Source organism: Lissotriton helveticus, chromosome 1_1, assembly GCF_964261635.1.
Source record: "Lissotriton helveticus chromosome 1_1, aLisHel1.1, whole genome shotgun sequence".
Lineage (NCBI taxonomy): Eukaryota > Metazoa > Chordata > Amphibia > Caudata > Salamandridae > Lissotriton > Lissotriton helveticus.
The window spans coordinates 1,000,430,785-1,000,452,204 of record NC_136057.1 but is presented as its reverse complement, the minus strand read 5'-3'; the positions used below and the strand labels follow the sequence as shown (position 1 = coordinate 1,000,452,204).

Genomic DNA, 21,420 nt, shown 5'->3' with positions numbered 1-21,420 from the left:
TGAAAGATATCCCTGAACTCAGAATGTAATAACACATCTTTTAGTGAAGGTTGTTTTTAAATCCTGTGTTGGAGAATAGTACTTTTAGAAAGTGGCTGTTCTCTTGTCTAAACCTTTCTGTGTGCCTGGGCCTGTTTGTGGATTGCCTGTCTGGTCTGAATGTGACAGGGGCTGCAGAGCCCCCGGAGGGGGGTCGGAGTTAGCCTGTGGATGAAAGGCAGCATCTGCTGTCAGGGAAGCGGGAGGAGATAGCGCCTGATAGTGAAGGGCTGTGCCTGCCTGGCCACCATGCTGGCTCCCCCTCCTGCTGGCCAACTGTCACCTCTGACCCTGATGCTGACAGGAAGAAGGAAACCAGAAACACCCCAGTGCTCCAGCAACCCCCAGAACTGGTTTAGACCGGGCTCAGGGCCCCCTTGCACAAAGACTTCAAAGGACTTCAAAGGACTTCAAAGACTTTTAGGGGTATAAGAGAAGGACCCCTGACTACAGAAGATGCTAAGATTCTACAATCAAGAAGGAACCTCTGCTGGAAGAAGGACTGCTGGAGAACTAGAGGAAGATTGCCTTACTGTGTGCTCTAAGGGCTGACCTGTTCTGCTGTTGCAACTGAAAGCTGAGGAGGAGAAAGGGACTTTTGCTGTGTGCTGTGACCCTACCTGCTTGAAACTACCAAGACTTTGCTGTGTGCTGTGTCTACAAACTTGAATCTCCAAGGGCCTGAGAAGAGCTAGCCCCTGTCTGCAACCCAGGGACATAAAGGTTGACCAAGGACTACAAGACTCTGCTGTGCCCCCCTGAAGCTGCTGTGTGGCGAAGAGATCGTGAAACCCTGTAGTTGACTGCTTATCGCACTGGCTGCTCTCTAATTTGAGTGAGGGCGCCGCGCAGACCCAGCCTGCTGTGTGGCCAAGATCGACGTGTTCATCGACACGTGCGTGGTGCAGACCGGAGACTTGTGGGCCTCCCCAGCGCAAGGAGCGCTGAAAAACAATTGTGGGCTGTGTCACCGTCGCAGCCCGGGGTCAGTAACCCCCGTGGAAGTGCCCCGTAGCTTGCCGGTGTTTACGCTACAAAGATCGAGCCCGCCGCGCTCTGATTGGGTGAGAGAGCCAAGCCCCCTCACCCGAGCCGCGACGGGATTGGCTGGCGGAGCGTAGCGTCATCGGCGAGGCCGCGCTGTCATTGGTCGGCGGCCTCGCGTTCAGAGGGGCTCGTCCCAGGAGCCGCGACGGGATTGGCTGCCTGGACTGAAGCTGTAGGAAGAGCGAGGAATTGCCGTGATCACCGCCGGGACCGGGGAAGACTGACCTGACCTCGCCGAGGGAATCCAGAGCGTCCCGCACCCCTGGCCTGCCGTTCCCCACAAGGTGAGCAGCACCACCTCCCCCGCAGCTCGTTGGATTGTCGAGAGCGGGCGGGAGAGGAAAGGGGAACGGCCCGGGCGGGGACGCGTGCGATCTGCACGGCACGGTGCGCCTGAGGCACAAAAGACAGCGAGGTTGTACCTGGGGAAAGAAAGAGTCCTGGGGCCTCGCGAGGAAGCGCATTTGCAGCGCTTGAAGCCCACAGATCAGATTACACGTGGGCAGTGTTTTGAATGCTCGTTTGTGAGAGCACATTTTTCCTGAAGTAAGTCAGTCTTGATTATTTTGAACGCTGATTTACCAGAGACCTGAGATTATTGTTTTAGATAAAGAGACTTCCTGAAAGTAACTGCAACTATCAAGATTAAGTACCACATGTTCTGAAAGAAGTGATTATCGTGCAACTGCTTTATTTACCTTGCTGAAACTAGATAAAGATATATATTTTTATAAAATATACTTACCTGTGTGGTCTCAGTTTGTGGTGGATTGGGGATTACTGTGGTGACCGCTTTGACTTCGTCAGTTACGGTCGCTCCCTCCTGCCCCTGCTCTCTCCTGCCTCAAGCTGGGTATCGTTTGGGCAGCTCTGCTGCTAACCACAGAGATTGTCCTTTGCTGCATTATTTGTTTATTTTTCACCTTGTATTGGCCTGCCTTGAGATCGTGTGCCCGTGTTTGTTGTTCATTGCTGCATTATTTGTCTGTTTGTACCCCTGCATTAGCTGCCTTGAGATCGTGTGCCCGTGCTTGCTGCCCATTGCTTCATTGTCTGTTTATTTTTGCTCCCTGCACTGGCATTTGTGTGGCCGCCCCGCGTAGTTACTTGATCGGTTTCACCCGACCCGGTCGGCGCTTCCGCCCCAGCCGCCATTGCTGTTGTTGTTGTTGTTGCCCAGAGCCCGCCCCTTCCACCACGCACCCGCCTCCCAGCTGCTCCTCCCTCCCACTAAACAACAAAGCCTCCTCTACAGACACCGTAGAGCTGTGACCGCTCTGACTTCGTCAGTTACGGTCGCTCCCTCCTGCCCCTGCTCTCTCCTGCCTCAAGCTGGGTATCGTTTGCGCAGCTCTGCTGCTAACCACAGAGATTGTCCTTTGCTGCATTATTTGTTTATTTTTCACCTTGTATTGGCCTGCCTTGAGATCGTGTGCCCGTGTTTGTTGTTCATTGCTGCATTATTTGTCTGTTTGTACCCCTGCATTAGCTGCCTTGAGATCGTGTGCCCGTGCTTGCTGCCCATTGCTTCATTGTCTGTTTATTTTTGCTCCCTGCACTGGCATTTGTGTGGCCGCCCCGCGTAGTTACTTGATCGGTTTCACCCGACCCGGTCGGCGCTTCCGCCCCAGCCGCCATTGCTGTTGTTGTTGTGGTTGCCCAGAGCCCGCCCCTTCCACCACGCACCCGCCTCCCAGCTGCTCCTCCCTCGCCCCTCTCCCCTCCCACTTATGACAGATGCTCTTGCGCGCAGTGTTTACGCGCAGCGATCGCGCCCAATTCGCGCCGAAGGTGCGCCAAAGGTAAGCCCGTCTATGCCCGTCCGCGCCTGGACCGCGCCCAGCGCCAGACCCCCTGGTCCCCGCCGCTCCCAACCCTCTAGAGTCACATATGATGCCGCTACTCTCCTCGCCCTCAACCCCGGACGCACCCCACTATGCTGCGAAGCTTCCCCAGGACGTACCCACGGCCCATTCGCCTGCCTCTCCTGCAAGTTCAACTGCTTCAGGACCCTCACCAAACCCACTTCCTCCACACACAGCTCCGAACTCAACAGCCTGAAATGCATCCTACTGAACACCCGCTCAGTCCACAGACATGCAACAGAACTCTGGGACCTAATCGACACTGCGTCACCTGACGTCGCCTTCCTTACTGAAACATGGATGAACGCATCTTCTGCCCCCGACATCGCCATAGCCATACCGGACACTTACAAGATCATTCGAAAAGACCGCACCAATAAAAAAACTGGAGGAGGCATCGCCATCGTCCATAGAAACACCATCAAAATCACAACCAGCTCTGACGACAATCTTGCAACCGCCGAACATCTCCACTTTCAGATCCACACCGACCCCAGGACCACCCTTAGAGGCACCCTCATTTACAGGCCTCCAGGCACCCGACCTCAATTCAGCGACGACATCACAGACTTCGTCAGCCCGCACGCCCTCGCCTCCGAGAACTACATTCTTCTAGGAGACCTCAACTACCACCTTGAAAACACTCGACAACAACACCACCACCCTTCTGGACAACCTGTCCAATCTCGGACTCAAACAACTTGTTGACACCCCCACTCACACAGCCGGACACACGCTCGACCCTATCTTCACCTCCAGCAAGCACATCTCCTTCGATCGCACTACAGCTCTCCACTGGACGGATCACAGCTGTGTTCACTTCAGCTACAAAACCACCCTATCCCACAACCGTCCACAACCCATTCCCCGGAGAAAATGGAATAAAATCACCACCGACCAACTCCTCACATCACTCAACCAAAACCCTCCCACCCTAGCAATGGACCCAGACCAAGCGGCCACCAACCTCAGGCAATGGATTACCCATAGTGCGGACGAACTAGCACCCCTGAAAAAACACCAGTTGAAATCATCCAGCAAAAAGGCTCCCTGGTTCAATGATGACCTTAAAAAATCCAAAAAGACATGCCGCACCCTGGAGAAGAATTGGAGAAAAGAACCAACCCCAGACAACATGGCCTCCCTCAAGACAGCCACCCGCAAACACCACCAACTGATTCGATCCGCCAAGAAATCAGCATTCAAGGACCGTCTCGACAACAATTCTCATAACAGCAAGGAACTCTTCAATATCGTCAAAGAATTCACCAGCCCTTCCGCAGCATCCAACGATATCACTAACTCCCAAGACCTCTGCGATGCGCTATCCTCCTTCTTCTACAACAAAATTGCCGACATCCACAACAGCCTCAAGAATACTCCCAGTGACCATCCCGCCCCACCCCCTTCAGATCCCACCCCTCCAACTAACAACCTCAGCTCCTGGAACCCAATCACCATTGAAGACACCATTCGCCTCATGAACTCAATACACTCTGGCTCGCCTTCTGACCCCTGTCCCCACTACATCTTCAACAAAGCGGACTCCATCATCGCTCCCCAACTCCGCGATGTCATCAACTGCTCTTTCAACTCTGCCACCTTTCCAGAAATCTGGAAACACGCCGAACTCAGCGCCCTTCTGAAAAAACCCACAGCAGACCCCTCAGAACTGAAAAACTACCGACCCATATCCCTCCTCCCTTTCCCGGCCAAAGTCATCGAGAAAGCCGTCAACAGCCAACTCGCCGCCTTCCTTGAATCCAACTACTCCCTGGATCCCTCACAGAACGGCTTTCGAGCCAAACACAGCACCGAAACAGCCCTCATTGCGGCGACCGACGACATCCGAGCACTCCTAGACAACGGAGAAACAGTGGCCCTCATTCTACTCGACCTCTCCGCCGCCTTCGACACTGTCTGTCACAGCACCCTCATACAACGCCTCAACAACATCGGCATACAAGGAAAAGCCTTGGACTGGATCATCTCTTTCCTAGCTGGGAGAACCCAGAGAGTCCGACTCCCCCCATTCTACTCAGAGCCCACCGAAGTCATCTGCGGCGTTCCTCAAGGTTCCTCACTCAGTCCCACCCTCTACAACGTCTACATGAGTCCTCTCGCCTCCATCGCTCGTCAACACAACCTCAACATCATCTCCTACGCCGACGACACCCAGCTAATCCTTTCACTCACCAAAGACCCCAACACCGCCAAAACAAATCTTCACGAAGGTATGAAAGAAGTAGCCGAATGGATGAAACAGAGCCGCCTAAAACTCAACTCAGACAAAACGGAGGTGCTCATCCTAGGATCCTCCCCCTCAGCTTGGGACGACTCATGGTGGCCTTCCGCTTTGGGATCAGCACCCACACCCACAGACCATGCACGTAACCTTGGCTTCATTCTAGACTCCTCTCTCTCAATGTCCAGACAAGTCAACGCCGTATCGTCCTCCTGCTTCAACGTCCTCCGCATTCTCAAAAAGATCTTCCGCTGGATCCCCCTCGAGACAAGAAAGACTGTCACCCATGCACTGGTCACGAGTCGACTAGACTATGGCAACACACTTTACGCCGGAATTACAACAAAATTGCAGAAAAACTCCAGCGTATCCAAAACACGTCAGAGAGACTCATATTAGACATCCCGCGCCAAGAGCACATCACCGGACACCTAAAAAATCTCCACTGGCTTCCCGTCAACAAGAGAATTACTTTCCGCCTTCTTACCCACGCACACAAGGCCCTTTATAATCTGGGACCCGAATGCCTCAACACCCGACTGTCCTTCTACATTCCCACCCGCCAACTAAGATCATCCAATCAAGCCCTCGCCGCAGTCCCGCGCATCCGAAAAACCACCATGGGTGGCAGATCATTCTCCTTCCTGGCTGCCAAAACCTGGAACTCACTCCCCACCCACCTCCGCCTTACTCAGAACCACATCTCCTTCAGAAAAGAACTGAAAACCTGGCTATTCGACAAATAGTGAACCCCTCCCTCTAGCGCCTTGAGACCCTCTGGGTGAGTAGTGCGCTATATAAATACCCGAACTTGAACTTGAACGTGTTAAGTGCAAATATTATACACATTGACTCTGGTTAGCCTAGACTGCTCGTGCCAAGCTACCTAGAGGGTGAGCAGGGGTTATCTCGGAGGGTTATTCCTTCACCCGGACTAGAAGCAAGGGTCCCTACTTGGTCTAAGGTACTTACCTCTGCCAACTAGAGACCCCCAGATCTAACATTGTTGGACAGCGGTGCGGATTTTGAACTAATAATTGCACTTGACCTACAGTGATTTCTTGTACATCACTAGTCTAGTTTAGCAGCACAGGTTGCGCAAGATTTTTTCTTTTTGGTGAAACCTTTTAGCTGAAAAGGTTAGGAAGCATCATGTCTCAGAAAGCGCCAAGCGTGAGTGTAGAAGTGGAAGTGGAATTTGAAATCCAGGAGTTGTTCATCTATAACAAGGAGCAACTGAGAAAATTCTGCAAACAGCTTGGATGCCCAGCAAAGGGCAGCGCAAACAAGGAAGAGCTACAGAAATCTCTGAGGGCTTGGTGGGAGGCCAAACATGGTGATCCAGAAGCTGCTACTGGAGAGGAAGGCACACAGGAGAATGCTTTTTTGTCCAGTGAGTTGCCAGTGAGGAAGGCAGTGTCTAGGACTGGCAGCAACCACTCCAGTAGGATTATTTCTCCAGAGGAGGTGGAGGAGAATCAGAGAGCTAGGGCCCATGAGATTGAGCTTTTTAAGCTCAAAGCACAAGCAGATGAGAGGAGACTGCGCCTTGAAACTGAGAAAGAGCCGCAGGAGAGAAGAAATACTCTCGCTTTGGAGGAGAAGAAACTCCAATTGGCTCATGAGTTGAGCATGAGGGAGCTGGACATTAAAGCCAAAAAGGAGGAGTCCAGTTCTAATGGTGGCAGCGCACAACCAGTACAGGCGGGTAAGGTATACATACCAAAGGATCTGGTACAGAATTATCAGAGGGGTGAGGATATTTATGCGTGGTTCAGAGCGTATGAACTTGCCTTAAAGATGAATGAAGTGCCTGAGAAGAATTGGGGGGCAGGATTGTGGAAGCATTTTGAGGCCTCTGGGAGGGATGTTTTGGCACCCTTAGAAGCAGCAGGTACTTTATCCTACCCCGCTATGAAGGAGGTTTTGTGCCTCAGGTATGGGCTCACTTCAGAACAGTACCGCCAGAAGTTTAGGAACTTCAAGAAGCTTGATTCAAGTACTTGGGTGGAGTGTGTGAGTATGTACACGCGTGCACTGGAAGGTTGGATAAAGGGCAGCAAAGTTACTGATTATGTGGGGTTGTGTCACTTGATTAGTTGGGAGCACTTAAGTAGTTTATGTGTTCCAGAGCTGCGCCAGCATCTTTTAGATAGCAAGTTAACTGATCCCAGTGAGCTTGCCAAAGAGGCGGACCGCTGGTCTAGCACCAGGGTCCACAAGGGGGTGGTAAGTACCCCAGCCAAAGGTGGACCGGGTCCCCAGCAGAAGAGTGGGGGGGACACGGGTAATCAAAAGGAGTCTTCTAAAGGGCCCCAAAATGGTTCCCAGGAGAAGGTGTCTCAACCCCCAAGCCTAAGAAGTCCTGGCCCCATAAGGGCACGCAGGACAAAAGGCCACCGCCTACTTGCTATGCATGTAGGGAGGTGGGGCACATTGCCCCCAAATGTCCAAAGAAGAACTCAGCACCCACTGGTGCTCCCGCTCCGGCGTTAGCCAGTATAGTTTTGGGAGGGGATTTGATTTCCAGTGGGGAGGAAGGGTTAGCAGTGATGACCCTTGTCTCTTTAGGAGACCAAGAGATGGCCCAGGAAACCTTGCTGCCCCAAAACACTAAGAAATACGGGCAGGTGACCATCAATGGACAGGAAATAGAGGCTCTGAGAGACACAGGGGCCAGCGAGACATCTGTCAGGTGTCAGTGGGTGTCTGAAGAGCAAATTGTTCCCAAGGTACTCCGGCCTGTGGTGGCATCTGACAGTTCAGTGCGCTACTGCAAGTTGGCAAATGTTCCATTTGAATGGGGAGGAGTGTCCGGTACTTTGGAGGTTGTTGTAAGTGATGCCTTGCCTGTAGATTGTCTATTAGGTAATGACCTGGAGAGCTCTCCATGGAAAGAGGTGGAGCACAGGACTCACTTGGAAATGTTGGGTTTGCCTGCGTGGATCTGTGTGTCCACCCGTGCAATGACAGCCAGAGAGGGCGGATTAGCAGAGCTGGAGCCTGGAACAATGGCCCAGGAACCTGCCAAGAGAGGAAGGGGTAGAGGGCGTGGGAAACCAGCCCCCCACCGTTCCCACGGTCCAGGAGAAAGCAGACCCTGAGGGGGATGCCCTGGAACCTACAGGGGAGCAGGTGGCCGAACTGGGGGAATTGCCTGAGCTGTCCCAGTGGCAGCAAGAGGGTGGTCCCTCCAGGGAGGAATTCTGCCAGGCTCAGAAGGAGTGCCCTTCTCTCATTGGTGTGCGGCAGCAGGCTGCAGACCAGGCAGCAGGCCTGGGGTCCAGGGAGCATTTGATTTACTGGGAGGATGACTTACTTTATAGTGAGCCTAAGTTCGCTGAGCCCGGTGCAGCCCGTGTGCTGGTAGTACCCGAGCGCTTCAGGAACTTCCTACTGCGTCTGGCTCATGACATGCCTCTCGCAGGACATCTGGGGCAAGACAAGACCTATCACCGGCATGTCACCCATTTCTACTGGCCCCAGATGAAGAAGCACGTCTCTGCCTTTTGTAAATCTTGCCAAACTTGTCACGCCAGTGGCAAGAGCGGAGGGAAGTGCGTGGCACCCCTCCAACCCTTTCCTGTAGTGAGCACCCCTTTTGAGCGGGTGGGCATTGACATCGTGGGACCCCTGGACCCCAAGACAGCCCTAGGCAACAGGTTTATCCTGGTCTTGGTGGACCATGCCACTCGGTACCCGGAAGCCATCCCGCTCAGGACAGTCACAGCCCCAGTGGTGGGCCGTGCCTTGATGGGAATCTTTTCCCGTGTGGGGTTCCCCAGAGAGGTGGTCTCTGACAGGGGGACAAACTTCATTTCTAAGTATATGAAGTCCCTGTGGAGTGAGTGTGGGGTGACATACAAATTCACCACTCCTTACCACCCTCAAGGAAATGGGTTGGTTGAAAGATTCAACCGCACATTGAAGGGCATGATTATGGGCCTGGAAGAGCCCATGAGGCGGAAATGGGACGTCTTGTTACCATGCCTGTTGTTTGCCTACAGGGAGGTGCCTCAGAAATCCTTAGGGTTCAGTCCCTTTGAGTTGCTGTATGGCCACCTTGTCAGAGGGCCTCTCACTCTGGTGAAGGAGGGGTGGGAGAAATCCTGTGGGAAAACTCCTCAGGATGTGTTCAGCTATGTGCTGGCCATTCGCAACCAGACCAAGCGCTTCAGGAAGCTCGCTCAAGAGAACCTGGAGGCTAGCCAGGAGGAAATGAAGAGATGGTATGACCAGAACACTTCTCTGGTTGAGTTCCACCCTGGTCAGAAAGTGTCAAGGAGCAAGATGGGTCAGTGGATGGTGTGGTCCTCTCCCCCACCCTGACCCCAGAGCAGCAGAAGGACTGTCGCCAAGTCTTGGGTCAGTTCGCCCCCCTGTTCTCCCTGACCCCAGGTGTCACCAAATGGTGCGTCCACGATGTGGACACTGGAGACAGTCTACCCGTGAAACAGAAGTTTTACAAGGTGGCTGACAAGGTCAGAGCTAGCATCAAGGAAGAAGTTTCCAAGATGTTGGCACGAGGGGTTATTGAGCCCTCCAGCAGCCCCTGGGCTAGCCCAGTGGTCTTAGTGCCTAAGAAAGCTGCTACCCCAGGTGGCCCTCCAGAACTCCGGTTCTGCGTGGACTACCGTGGGCTCAATGCGGTCACCAAGACGGACGCGCACCCCATCCCCAGAGCTGATGGATAGGTTGGGAGCTGCCCAGTACCTGAGCACTTTTGATTTGACTTCAGGGTACTGGCAGATTGCCTTAACTGAGGGGGCCAATGAGAGGTCAGCATTTTCAACGCCAGAGGGGCACTTCCAGTTCCGTGTCATGCCCTTTGGGTTGAAAATTGCCCCTGCTACATTTCAGAGATTGGTCAACCAGGTACTGGCGGGGCTGGAGCAATTCAGCGCAGCCTACCTGGATGACATTGCTGTGTTCAGCTCCACTTGGGAGGAACACCTGCAACACCTCACTGAAGTGTTGAAGGCTCTGCAGAAGGCAGGCCTCACTATCAAGGCCTGTAAATGCCAGATAGGGCAGGGATCTGTGGTGTACTTGGGACACCAGGTGGGGAGCGGCCAGGTGGCGCCCCTACAGGCAAAGATTGATACCATTCTGGCTTGGGAACCCCCCAAGACTCAGACTGAGGTGAGAGCCTTTTTAGGTCTCACCGGGTATTACAGACGGTTTGTCAAAGGTTATGGCACCATTGTGGCCCCTTTGACAGAGCTGACATCTAGAAATCAGCCCAGGAAAGTGAATTGGACTGAGGCCTGTCAAACTGCTTTTGACACCCTCAAAGCTGCCATGTGCACAGCACCGGTGCTTAAGGCGCCTGACTTTTCCAGTGAGTTCATTGTGCAAACTGACGCTTCAGAGCAAGGCGTGGGAGCAGTACTCTCACAGATCAATGATGAGGGCGGAGACCAACCAGTGGCTTTCATTAGCCGGAGGCTAATCCCCAGGGAACAGAAATAGAGTGCCATTGAAAGAGAAGCTTTCGCTGTGGTCTGGGCTCTGAAGAAGCTGAGGCCCTACCTGTTTGGGACTCACTTCCGTGTTCAGACCGACCACAGGCCTCTCAGATGGTTAATGCAGATGAGGGGTGAGAATCCAAAACTGTTGAGGTGGTCCATTTCCCTACAGGGGATGGACTTTACGGTGGAGCACTGCCCTGGTACAGAACACGCCAATGCTGATGGTCTGTCCAGATTCTTCCGCCTTAGTGATGAGGACTCCCAAGAGGTTGGGTAGTTCTCCCCACTTTCAGCTGGAGGGGACACGTGTTAGACCTGACACCTTTGGCGTGGTTTTCCCCCCATCTTTTTGCCTCTGACTCATGTATTTTTGATGCTGTGCTGGATTTCGTTTTTGCTGGTTTAGATGCTTTGGACACTCTGCCACTGCTGATCAGTGCCAGAGTGTAGGTGCTCCCTCTGTAAATTGTCATATTGATTGGGTATACCTGATTGGCACATTTGTATCACCATGAAGTCCCTAGTAAAGTGCACTGTGTGTGCCAGGGCTGGTGATGACAGATGCTACTAGTAGGCCTGCAGCGCAGATTGCGCCACCCACATGAGTAGCCCTAAAATGGTGACTCAGGCCTGCCAGCGCAGGGCCTGTGTGCAGTCTGTGACTGCCATGTCCGCCTGGCCAGTGTGCCCACTGGCTGGGCCTAACCCTTCCCTGTCTGTGCACATCAGTCACCCCTATGGAAGGCTCAAGGTACCCCCCTGGGCAGGGTGCAGTGTATGGATAAGGTAGAGCATGTATTAGTGCAGGTCACATGCTCTGGTAGTGAGCGGCAGCCATTTTGTGTGCTCACTGCTGTAAGGCTATCTTGCTCCATAGAGTAACATGGGGGAGGCTGGTCCCATTGGATACCAGCCTATCTTCCCATAGGAACAAGATGGGACATAAGTGAAAGATATCCCTGAACTCAGAATTTAATAACACATCTTTTAGTGAAGGTTGTTTTTAAATCCTGTGTTGAAGAATAGTACTTTTAGAAAGTGGCTGTTCTCTTGTCTAAACCTTTCTGTGTGCCTGGGCCTGTTTGTGGATTGCCTGTCTGGTCTGAATGTGACAGGGGCTGCAAAGCCCCCGCAGGGGGGTCGGAGTCAGCCCGTGGATGAAAGGCAGCATCTGCTGCCAGGGAAGCGGGAGGAGATAGCGCCTGATAGTGAAGGGCTGTGCCTGCCTGGCCACCATGCTGGCTCCCCCTCCTGCTGGCCAACTGTCACCTCTGACCCTGATGCTGACAGGAAGAAGGAAACCAGAAACACCCCAGTGCTCCAGCAACCCCCAGAACTGGATGAGACCGGGCTCAGGGCCCCCTTGCACAAAGACTTCAAAGGACTTCAAAGACTTTTAGGGGTATAAGAGAAGGACCCCTGACTACAGAAGATGCTAAGATTCTACAATCAAGAAGGAACCTCTGCTGGAAGAAGGACTGCTGGAGAACTAGAGGAAGATTGCCTTGCTGTGTGCTCTAAGGGCTGACCTGTTCTGCTGTTGCAACTGAAAGCTGAGGAGGAGAAAGGGACTTTTGCTGTGTGCTGTGACCCTACCTGCTTGAAACTACCAAGACTTTGCTGTGTGCTGTGTCTACAAACTTGAATCTCCAAGGGCCTGAGAAGAGCTGGCCCCCTGTCTGCAACCCAGGGACATAAAGGTTGCCCAAGGACTACAAGACTCTGCTGTGCCCCCCTGAAGCTGCTGTGTGGCGAAGAGATCGCGAAACCCTGTAGTTGACTGCTTAGCGCACTGGCTGCTCTCTAATTTGAGTGAGGGCGCCGCGCTGACCCAGCCTGCTGTGTGGCCAAGATCGACGTGTTCATCGACACGTGCGTGGTGCAGACCGGAGACTTGTGGGCCTCCCCAGCGCAAGGAGCGCTGAAAAACAATTGTGGGCCGTGTCACCGTCGCAGCCCGGGGTCAGTAACCCCCGTGGAAGTGCCCCGTAGCTTGCCGGTGTTTACGCTACAAAGATCGAGCCCGCCGCGCTCTGATTGGGTGAGAGAGCCAACCCCCCCTCACCCGAGCCGCGACGGGATTGGCTGGCGGAGCGTAGCGTCATCGGCGAGGCCACGCTGTCATTGGTCGGCGGCCTCGCGTTCAGAGGGGCTCGTCCCAGGAGCCGCGACGGGATTGGCTGCCTGGACTGAAGCTGTAGGAAGAGCGAGGAATTGCCGTGATCACCGCCGGGACCGGGGAAGACTGACCTGACCTCGCCGAGGGAATCCAGAGCGTCCCGCACCCCTGGCCTGCCGTTCCCCACAAGGTGAGCAGCACCACCTCCCCCGCCGCTCGTTGGATTGTCGAGAGCGGGCGGGAGAGGAAAGGGGACTGGCCGGGGCGGGGACGCGTGCGATCTGCACGGCACGGTGCGCCTGAGGCACAAGAGACAGCGAGGTTGTACCTGGGCAAAGAAAGAGTCCCGGGGCCTCGCGAGAAAGCGCATTTGGTGCTCGTGCCAAGCTACCTAGAGGGTGAGCAGGGGTTATCTCGGAGGGTTATTCCTTCACCCTGACTAGAAGCAAAGGTCCCTACTTGGTTTAAGGTACTTACCTCTGCCAACTAGAGACCCCCAGATCTAACAAAAACCAAGCAGTGGACACCCCTAAGAATAGTGTCATGGATCTAATGGGTTACAGTTTATATAATAATCCATGTCTGCCTTTTATCTGATCCTCTAGTACTCTTCTTTTATGTATTTTACATAAGCTCAGTGATAGAGGAATAGTGATCAAACTAGTTGATAAATGTGGGGCAATAGTCAGGAAAAATCTGCCATGTGGTCAACTCTTACGATTCATTAGAGACGTAGGCATGTAAATGATCTTCCAACAGGATGTTTCTGGTGACTTGTAGATAACAGCAAATCAAAGACTCATGCCATATTAAAGTAAGTCCACAGCAGATGGACGCCACACCTCTTTAAATGTCTACAATAAATGTTGTATTGCTGTACTGATTTTAGCTTTGGAAAATATTTTTTAAAATAAAAGGTTTTTAATATAAAGGATTTTTATGTATTTGTATAATTATGGCTATTTTTTTTATAATAAAATTGATTTCACAGTATACATTGTGTTGTGGTACCATAAGTGAAACAGGGTTTTAGGTTTACATATTACTTTGGGCTGAGATTTTGTGTACATGTGTGAGAGCGCTGAATTTAACTAAACCCAGAGGGAGTTATTGTTTACAGTTCCAGGTGTTTGCGCCAGAAAAATTGAGGTATCCTTACTGCGACAAGCAGAATCAATACATTGCTTTTTAAGCAGGAGCGTAATCAGCACATCACACTTGGGACCAGAGCAGTGTCATTGGAACCACCGCATTGACCACCGCATCGCCGCCACCACCACCACTGAAAGATGGTCTAAGCATTCCTTTGACAAACGTGGAGAAATCCAGCACATCAGCTACAGATGCGCCAGAGAAACCACTGTATTGCCACCACCACTGAAGGGCAATTGACGCATCCCTTCAACAAGCATTGAGAAACCTGGCGCATCGGCTATGGAATGAATGCATCGCAGAACCGACGCCTGTCTTCGAAACAGGCGCCTATCCATCAACGCGTGGAGAAAATCAACGCACCTCATCAACTGCAGCACTGACACATCATTTGACGCATCCCGCATCTAGTGTCTGTGGTCAACGATTAAGGTACTTTTACTCAGAGGGCCCTGCGTGAGTCCTGAGGCCTGCCTGTGCTCCATCACGGGTGGCCTGAACTCTTGACTTTGTCTTGGTCCAGCGTGACCAGATTACCCCTTTAAACACTATTTGCTTCTAAGCGCTAGAACAGCATTTAATCCTTAAAAATTCATATCTCAACTTCTACTTTTTGAATTTGTGTAATTTTGGTCGTGTTTCATTTGTAAAACCATGATCCATTTTAGTAATCCTGTGTGGAGTCTTTTTGTGGTGTTTTCATTGTTTTACTGTTGATGTATTGCACAAATACTTAACACATTGTCTCTTAAGCTAAGCCTGACTGCTCTGTGCCAAGCTACCAGAGGGTGAGCACAGGTTCATTTAAAGTGTGCATCTGACTTGCCCTAACTAGGATTGTGGTTCCTGCTTAAACAGGGTGCATACTCTGCCAACCAGAACCCCAGTTTCTAAAAGTCACAAAATTGTAGAGGGGAGTCACAGGATTTTTGAACTTATCACTTTAGGTGAACTCAAAGGTGTTTAACAATTTGAAAAGGCACGAGGAGAGCAAACATGATGTGGAAACTTACTGGAGATATAACTAGCAGAAAAGGGAATAACGTTACCACGCACATATTATTAGCGAGTCCTCAATTGAAGCACTGTTTCAACATCTGAAGAACTCATCAACAAAGAGCACTGTGCTCATGTCTGAAAACCCTAACTTCAGTAGGGTGAAGACAGATGAGGGACAGTTCAGAGTTGGATGGCTGAAATGGAGCACTTTGTATACCACACGTCCTATGAGGAGTGGTGCTGGAACTTTTTTCTGTAAGTGCTCTGCCATAGAAGGCAATAACTAAAAGGAACTAGCTTCCAGATGTGCTACATTGTCCTCCAGAAGTGTACAAATTAAAGTAGAGAGGATTAAAAGGCCGGGGAAAAGTGGAGTCTAAGGAATAACATTTTATCATGAAAAGGCAACTGAATGCATGAAACAAACTCCAGTCAAAAACAGTCAATGAATTCAAAAAGACTTGGAACAGACATAGATGCAATCAAGCAGACTGAGCATGCCTGCATTCCATATCTGCTATGACATTATTGGCTTATAAGGTATGTGGGGAAACAGCATAAATAAAGTATATTTCCCACCGGCAAGTGGACAAAGGCTACAGATCGTCCTCTTGGTCACAACGGGTGCAACACAACGTTAACTCCTGGTGAATACATATGCAACAAAGAAACATTTTGTGCAAAAGGTACCATAGTTAGGACCTACCAGCTGGGCAAAGGTTGTAACTTTAAGTCTTTTGAAGAGTTCATCCTTTTTGTACCTGTAATCTAAAAAGAAATGGAAATGTTTGCTACATTTTAATTATTGATCTAACAATACATTGGCAGAATTCGCAATTCTCACACCAAATGTTTGCAGCCAATACTTCTTTTACCTAACAAATTAAAAAACTTGTAAATATACCAGAATGCATTATTAAACAATCACCTTCCTCGCCTCCCATCTGGCTTATGCCATATCGCTCATAGGGTATGTATAAACACATAGGCGATCACGTTTCTACCCCTATTTAAATCAACTCTTGCATGGCTTTTTGTACCAATGGCGAACTCAGCATTTAGAGCGCACCATGTGCATCAGAATCCTCCAGAAGCAAACTTTCAGTTCTCCTGTGAGAGTGTTTCAGCTTCTACTGTATGTGGGTCTCTTTAAAGGCAGTAAAATAACCTTGGCTGCACGAGACTATGGCACTGTAACTAACACTATCCAATCCGGAGCCAGGATATGTCCCTTCATCGCCAATACAACGTCAAAACAATGGTTAAACCCCCTGGTGTTCCATGTTGGCATTACCATTAAACCCAATTTTTTGTAAATAAAGGGGCAGAGCACATCGGAAATAACGCAAACTGATAATGTTACCCACCGGAGTAAACTTAACCCAAAGGCAAACACCTTTTTTGTAGGAGGACAAGGATCTCCAAGTCTTGTTTTAAAAGAAAGCCCAATACGATCGGTCTCTATTCAGGAAAAGTATATACAGGCAGAGATAATCAGGTCTAATTCTTTGGAAATTACGGAATTATTTCCGGTTGACGACGCACCACTCAACCGCGGCCGAATTATTAGCCTGTTACAAAAAATTCAACCTCTACAATCGCTAGCGCGAAACGAAATAAAATTAGTTTCGTTCCCGGAGAATTCCAAAACAACGACAGCAATTGTAGAATTTTGGTCTCCAGTAATACCAGGAATTATATTGAAAGAGAGCGAAACACTCCACAAATATGGATATGATTTGACTCCAGTAATACAGTACAACGACCACAAAAAACCCAAAATAGAAGAATCTCTTAAAACACAGAGGTCGAAGCAAATCTCCAACGCCAGTACCAATCCCCCAGATTTAGCTTTAAAAAAATATACTCGTCTCCATGAAGAACGGGGAAAGAAAAGTCTGGAGGAAAAATACCCCAGGTAAGGAAACAACAAAGGAGGAATATTCATGGACCTGGATCTCGGAGACCCTGAACTGTAATAATCTCTCCAAAGACAAAAAATCCCCTGTTTAGCACAGGCTTGTCGATCGCCTCTTGGAATATAGCGGGTAAAACCAAACAAAAAATGGATGAAATAATAAAAAATTCCCCGTCCGTAGTGGCCCTCCAAGAAACTTGGTCCACACAAAATTTTGATCAAGAGAATTACTTCGTATATGACACCACTGCAGTCCAGGTTGAACGGGGACATGCGAAAGGAGGAATAGCGATTTTACTAAGTGAAGATTTCAAATGGGCCCAAGAAATAATACCAACTAATTCAAATAACCATCAATGCATTAAGGTCAAATTTAGGACAAATCCTCTAGAAACTTTAATAGATCTTCTAATTTATAATATCTATATTCCCCCTGGAGCAAATATGGACACACTCGCTATTGAAATCCTAAAAGATATTGAACAAACAATTGAAAGTCAAGGGTATCCATCGTTCTTATTATTGGGTGACCTAAACGGGAAAATCTCCAATGAGTTACTTCAAAAATGGGCACACTGGCACAAAGAGGAGGCCTTGGGAATCTCCACACCACTTTTTCCGAAAGAAAATAAGGCGGATAAAAGAGGAAAAATTCTAGTTGCATCACTCCCTATACTTCATGGAGTAATATCGAATGGCAATGTAGAAGGCGACATTCCTGCCTCAAACACAAGGCAGGGTACTAGTAACGCATCTCTACTGGACTACATGATCTGTAGCTACGATCTATATGGCTCATTCTTACATCTTAAAATAAACTTTGCTCATGGCAGCGATCATGCTATTCTACTAGCAAAAACAGAGTGGACAACTCTTTCCAAAGTCTCTAGCCGAATGATGTATAAACACAGCTCAGTACTAGTGAACCCTAACCAAAGACGTATTCACTGGAACTCGGCTACATTCAATAAAATAATCAATATAATAGACTCAATGCAACTCCTACAGGTATCTCATTCTGCAAATCCGATAGAAAACTTTGAACTGATTATCAAAAATGTAAAACAAAAAGTGCAGGTAAAACTAAACCAATCAAAAACAACAAAGAATCTAAATAAAAGGCCAAAGCTAGCTACTAACACAAAACTTTTGAATAAACTGATCAGACAACAGTTTGTAGAAAATTCCCCATCTAAACAGGTTGAAATCAATAAACTAAAGAATCAACGCAGGAGAGAAAAGGAAAAAAACAAGAGAATTGCACAAGATCAAAATTGGATAGATCTGCAGATCGCAGCAAAGCAAAATAACCAACGAGGATACTGGAATATAATCGCGAAAGAAACGGGTACAAAAAAAATCTTACAAGCTATCCCGGTCCCCCCAAAGGAATGGGATCGCTATCTCGCCAATCTATACAAATTAAACACCAATTCGGAAATTATCCACAATCTTGCCATGAACGAAGAAACAAATCCTTTAAATAGTGGAGTAACGAGTCCTCTCTCAATTGAGATACACATTAGAAAGGCACGCACAACAGGAGCATCAGGCCCAGACCAAATTCCGATTAAGGTCCTCCAGTGCAACCCTAAAGAATGGAGCAAGGTGTTATCTCCCCTTTTTAATTACATTTACACCACTGGAGAAATTCCCAAGTCATGGAAGGGGAGTATAGTAATACCTATACACAAAAAGGGCACAAGACTACATCCCGGCAACTATAGGCAAATAGCCCTCCTGGATGCATCAGGAAAAATATTTACTGCAACGGTTTTAGATCACCTTAAAGATTGGGCCTTCTCATCTGGACAAATTCCGCTATACCAGGCTGGTTTTAGAACAAAGCATTCAGTCACGGATAATATTGCAGTGTTACAAACCATCCTAGACAAATACGTGACTGCTAAATCTCAGGTTGTATACGCTGCATTTATCGACTTTTCTACTGCATTCGACAGAGTAGATAGAGCAATCCTCTGGAGAAAACTCGGCAAAATGGGCATCCCAGACAAATTACTGCATATACTAATATCACTACACACAAAAACTTGGTGCCAGGTTCAAATGGGAAGGGAAAAGGGTCTCACTAGTGCTATCTCGACTCCAAATGGCTTAAGGCAAGGATGTCTCCTTGCTCCCCTACTGTTTTCCCTGTACCTTAGTGATCTACCTCAGCGTTTCCATGAGATAAGTAATTTTCCACCAAAAATCGCCTCCCACAAAATACACACGATGTTATATGCAGACGATGTAATTATATTAGATCTAACCCCATTTGGCCTGCAAAGAAACCTTCAGGCACTCCACAAATACTCGGAGGAAAACTTTCTAATTCCAAATATTGCGAAAACAAAAATAGTCCAGTTTTCAGGAAGGAAAAGGTGTATTAAATATCACTGGTTCCTAGGAGAAAAAAGGGTCGAAGTCGCAAACGAATATACTTATCTAGGTCGAATTTTTACTAACTCTTTACAGAATAGGCCTCATACCTTGAATTTGATCCGGAAGTCGGATATGCACGTGGGAGCACTGTCTAGGCTGTACGCCGCTTCTGGACAAAGACACTTCTTTTCTATGCTTAAAGTATACAGCGTTAAAATACCACCAGTTCTGTCATACGCTTTGGAATACATACCAATAAGGCAATGGAATTTCTTAGATCTAAGAGAAGGAAAGATTCTACGCAAATTAACGAGGTTGTCCCAGGCAGTACCAGTACAAGCTCTCCGCCTAGAGTACTCACTAACTAGTGCTTATGCCCGAGGAATTGCCAATGTAATCAGATGGGCATATAATCTCCTACATGCAGAGGAAGGAACACTTCGAGCCTTGCTTAAAATGGAAACATTCGACCATGAATCATCGAAGTACGTATTCTCAAGAAACATTTTAACGGCTTATAAACTTTCAGAGACTAACACTAACTTGTTATTATCTTGGACACCTGCCCATCTGAAACTCTTTTTAAAGCAATTTTCGCCAAGACTTAGCTTTGACCTTGACTCCCAGCACTGCCTTAAACTGCCCCTCTATAAAAATGTTGCAGAATCTTTTGAATTTAAGAAACCACAACAGTATATTAAATATAATCTTAACCACGGGGCTAGGAGATCGATTATCCTGCTTAGATTAGGAATACTCCCTGTAAAAACCGTAACTTCCAGGTGGCACCCAAAAGGAAGCACTATTTGTAATTTGTGTAACGGTAGAGAGCAGGATTTAGAGCATCTCTTGTTTACCTGCCCAAATGTAATAGTTGTTAATGCACGGAAAAGGTTTCTGGTCCCGGTTTATGTTAAATGTAAAATCAACTCTACACACGAAATGATTAATCTATGCACAGCTCCGCCAAATGAATTTGTATGTTATAATCTTTTAAAATTTTTAAAACCATTTTTATCTTTGTATTAGAATGAAAGCTTTTTAACAAAATGGTTCAAAATTGACTATATTGTATTAAATATTTGTGGTCCTCAGTGGAGTACCAAATCAAATTAAATAAAAACTTGAACTTGAACTTGGTAAATAATGCCCAGATTCACATCATCTTCTGCTAGGGGTGCCATGAAATATGTCCCCCATCACAAATATGCATTTACCAAGTATTTATCATCACTGAATGTACCATTCTTATCACAGAGAATGAGGACAGAAGACTAAATCTACCAGAGAGTGTGAGAGGGCAAAACGGTGTAACTACTGTTGCAGCTGGGGGTGGTTAGAGAGGGCTGTAATTGTTATTTCCTAAACTTTAATAGTACTTTCTCACAAAGCCTGAATACATACATCAAACTAATACTGGCAGTGGAATGTGCCAATATTAAAAAATGTTCTTGTGGTTATGTCCTACCTAAACTTCCAGCATGCATAAAAAATAATAGTGCCAATTTGTGAACTGCAGTGTCAATTTCTCATGCATGTGTGTAAAACTTCACTACTTTCAGTTTGACGCTTCTTTTTTTTTAAAGCAAAATGGAAACTATAAACAGCATCATCAACTAAGAAGGCTCTGGAATCGAGCATTGTGTTTTAGTAATTGAAAACTCTGAAATCCATGCAAGTACCTACAAGAAGTAACCCACCCTTGAAGCAGGCTCATTTTGTCTATTGACGTCTGAAAATAGCTACTGCCAGAGCAGAACAAGCCTTCCTCTTGACCTGGTGTTTAACATCTGCAAAAGACTTTCCTTTTGGAATTTCATATTATACTCCTGTAATATACCTGCTCCTCGTAAACAAGCTTTACACCAATACACATACTTTTCAGGTGATTGGCCAGAAGATACGAAAACATCTGAAACTAGACTAGAATTGGAGTCAGGAAAAACATCTGAAACAGCATTAGTATTGGAGGCAGGAAAAACATCTGAGACTGGACTAGAATTGGAGGCAGACAGATGTTATCCTAATTTATTTTAAACACTGTACCAATGCCTATAAGCTAGATACATTTAAAATGTGAAGAGGCGGAGCCGAGTACCCTGCCCGACAGGCATAAGCATATCATTGTAATGTGTAAGGACAGAAAGTAGCTTTCTGTACTCCGTACCAGCGGGAGTCAC

The 21,420-nt window shown here is 48.4% G+C and overlaps 1 protein-coding gene across 2 annotated transcripts in view; it reads right to left on the bottom strand.

Moving 5' to 3' along the window:
* CEP41 (centrosomal protein 41) overlaps positions 1-21,420 on the bottom strand; it is a 153,471-nt gene that overhangs the window by 42,382 nt on the left and 89,669 nt on the right. For both annotated transcript variants that reach the window (XM_078677529.1, XM_078677532.1), the window contains exon 4: positions 15,644-15,705. In XM_078677529.1, the coding sequence (XP_078533655.1) occupies positions 15,644-15,705 (62 nt within the window). The remainder of the gene's footprint in view (positions 1-15,643; positions 15,706-21,420) is intronic.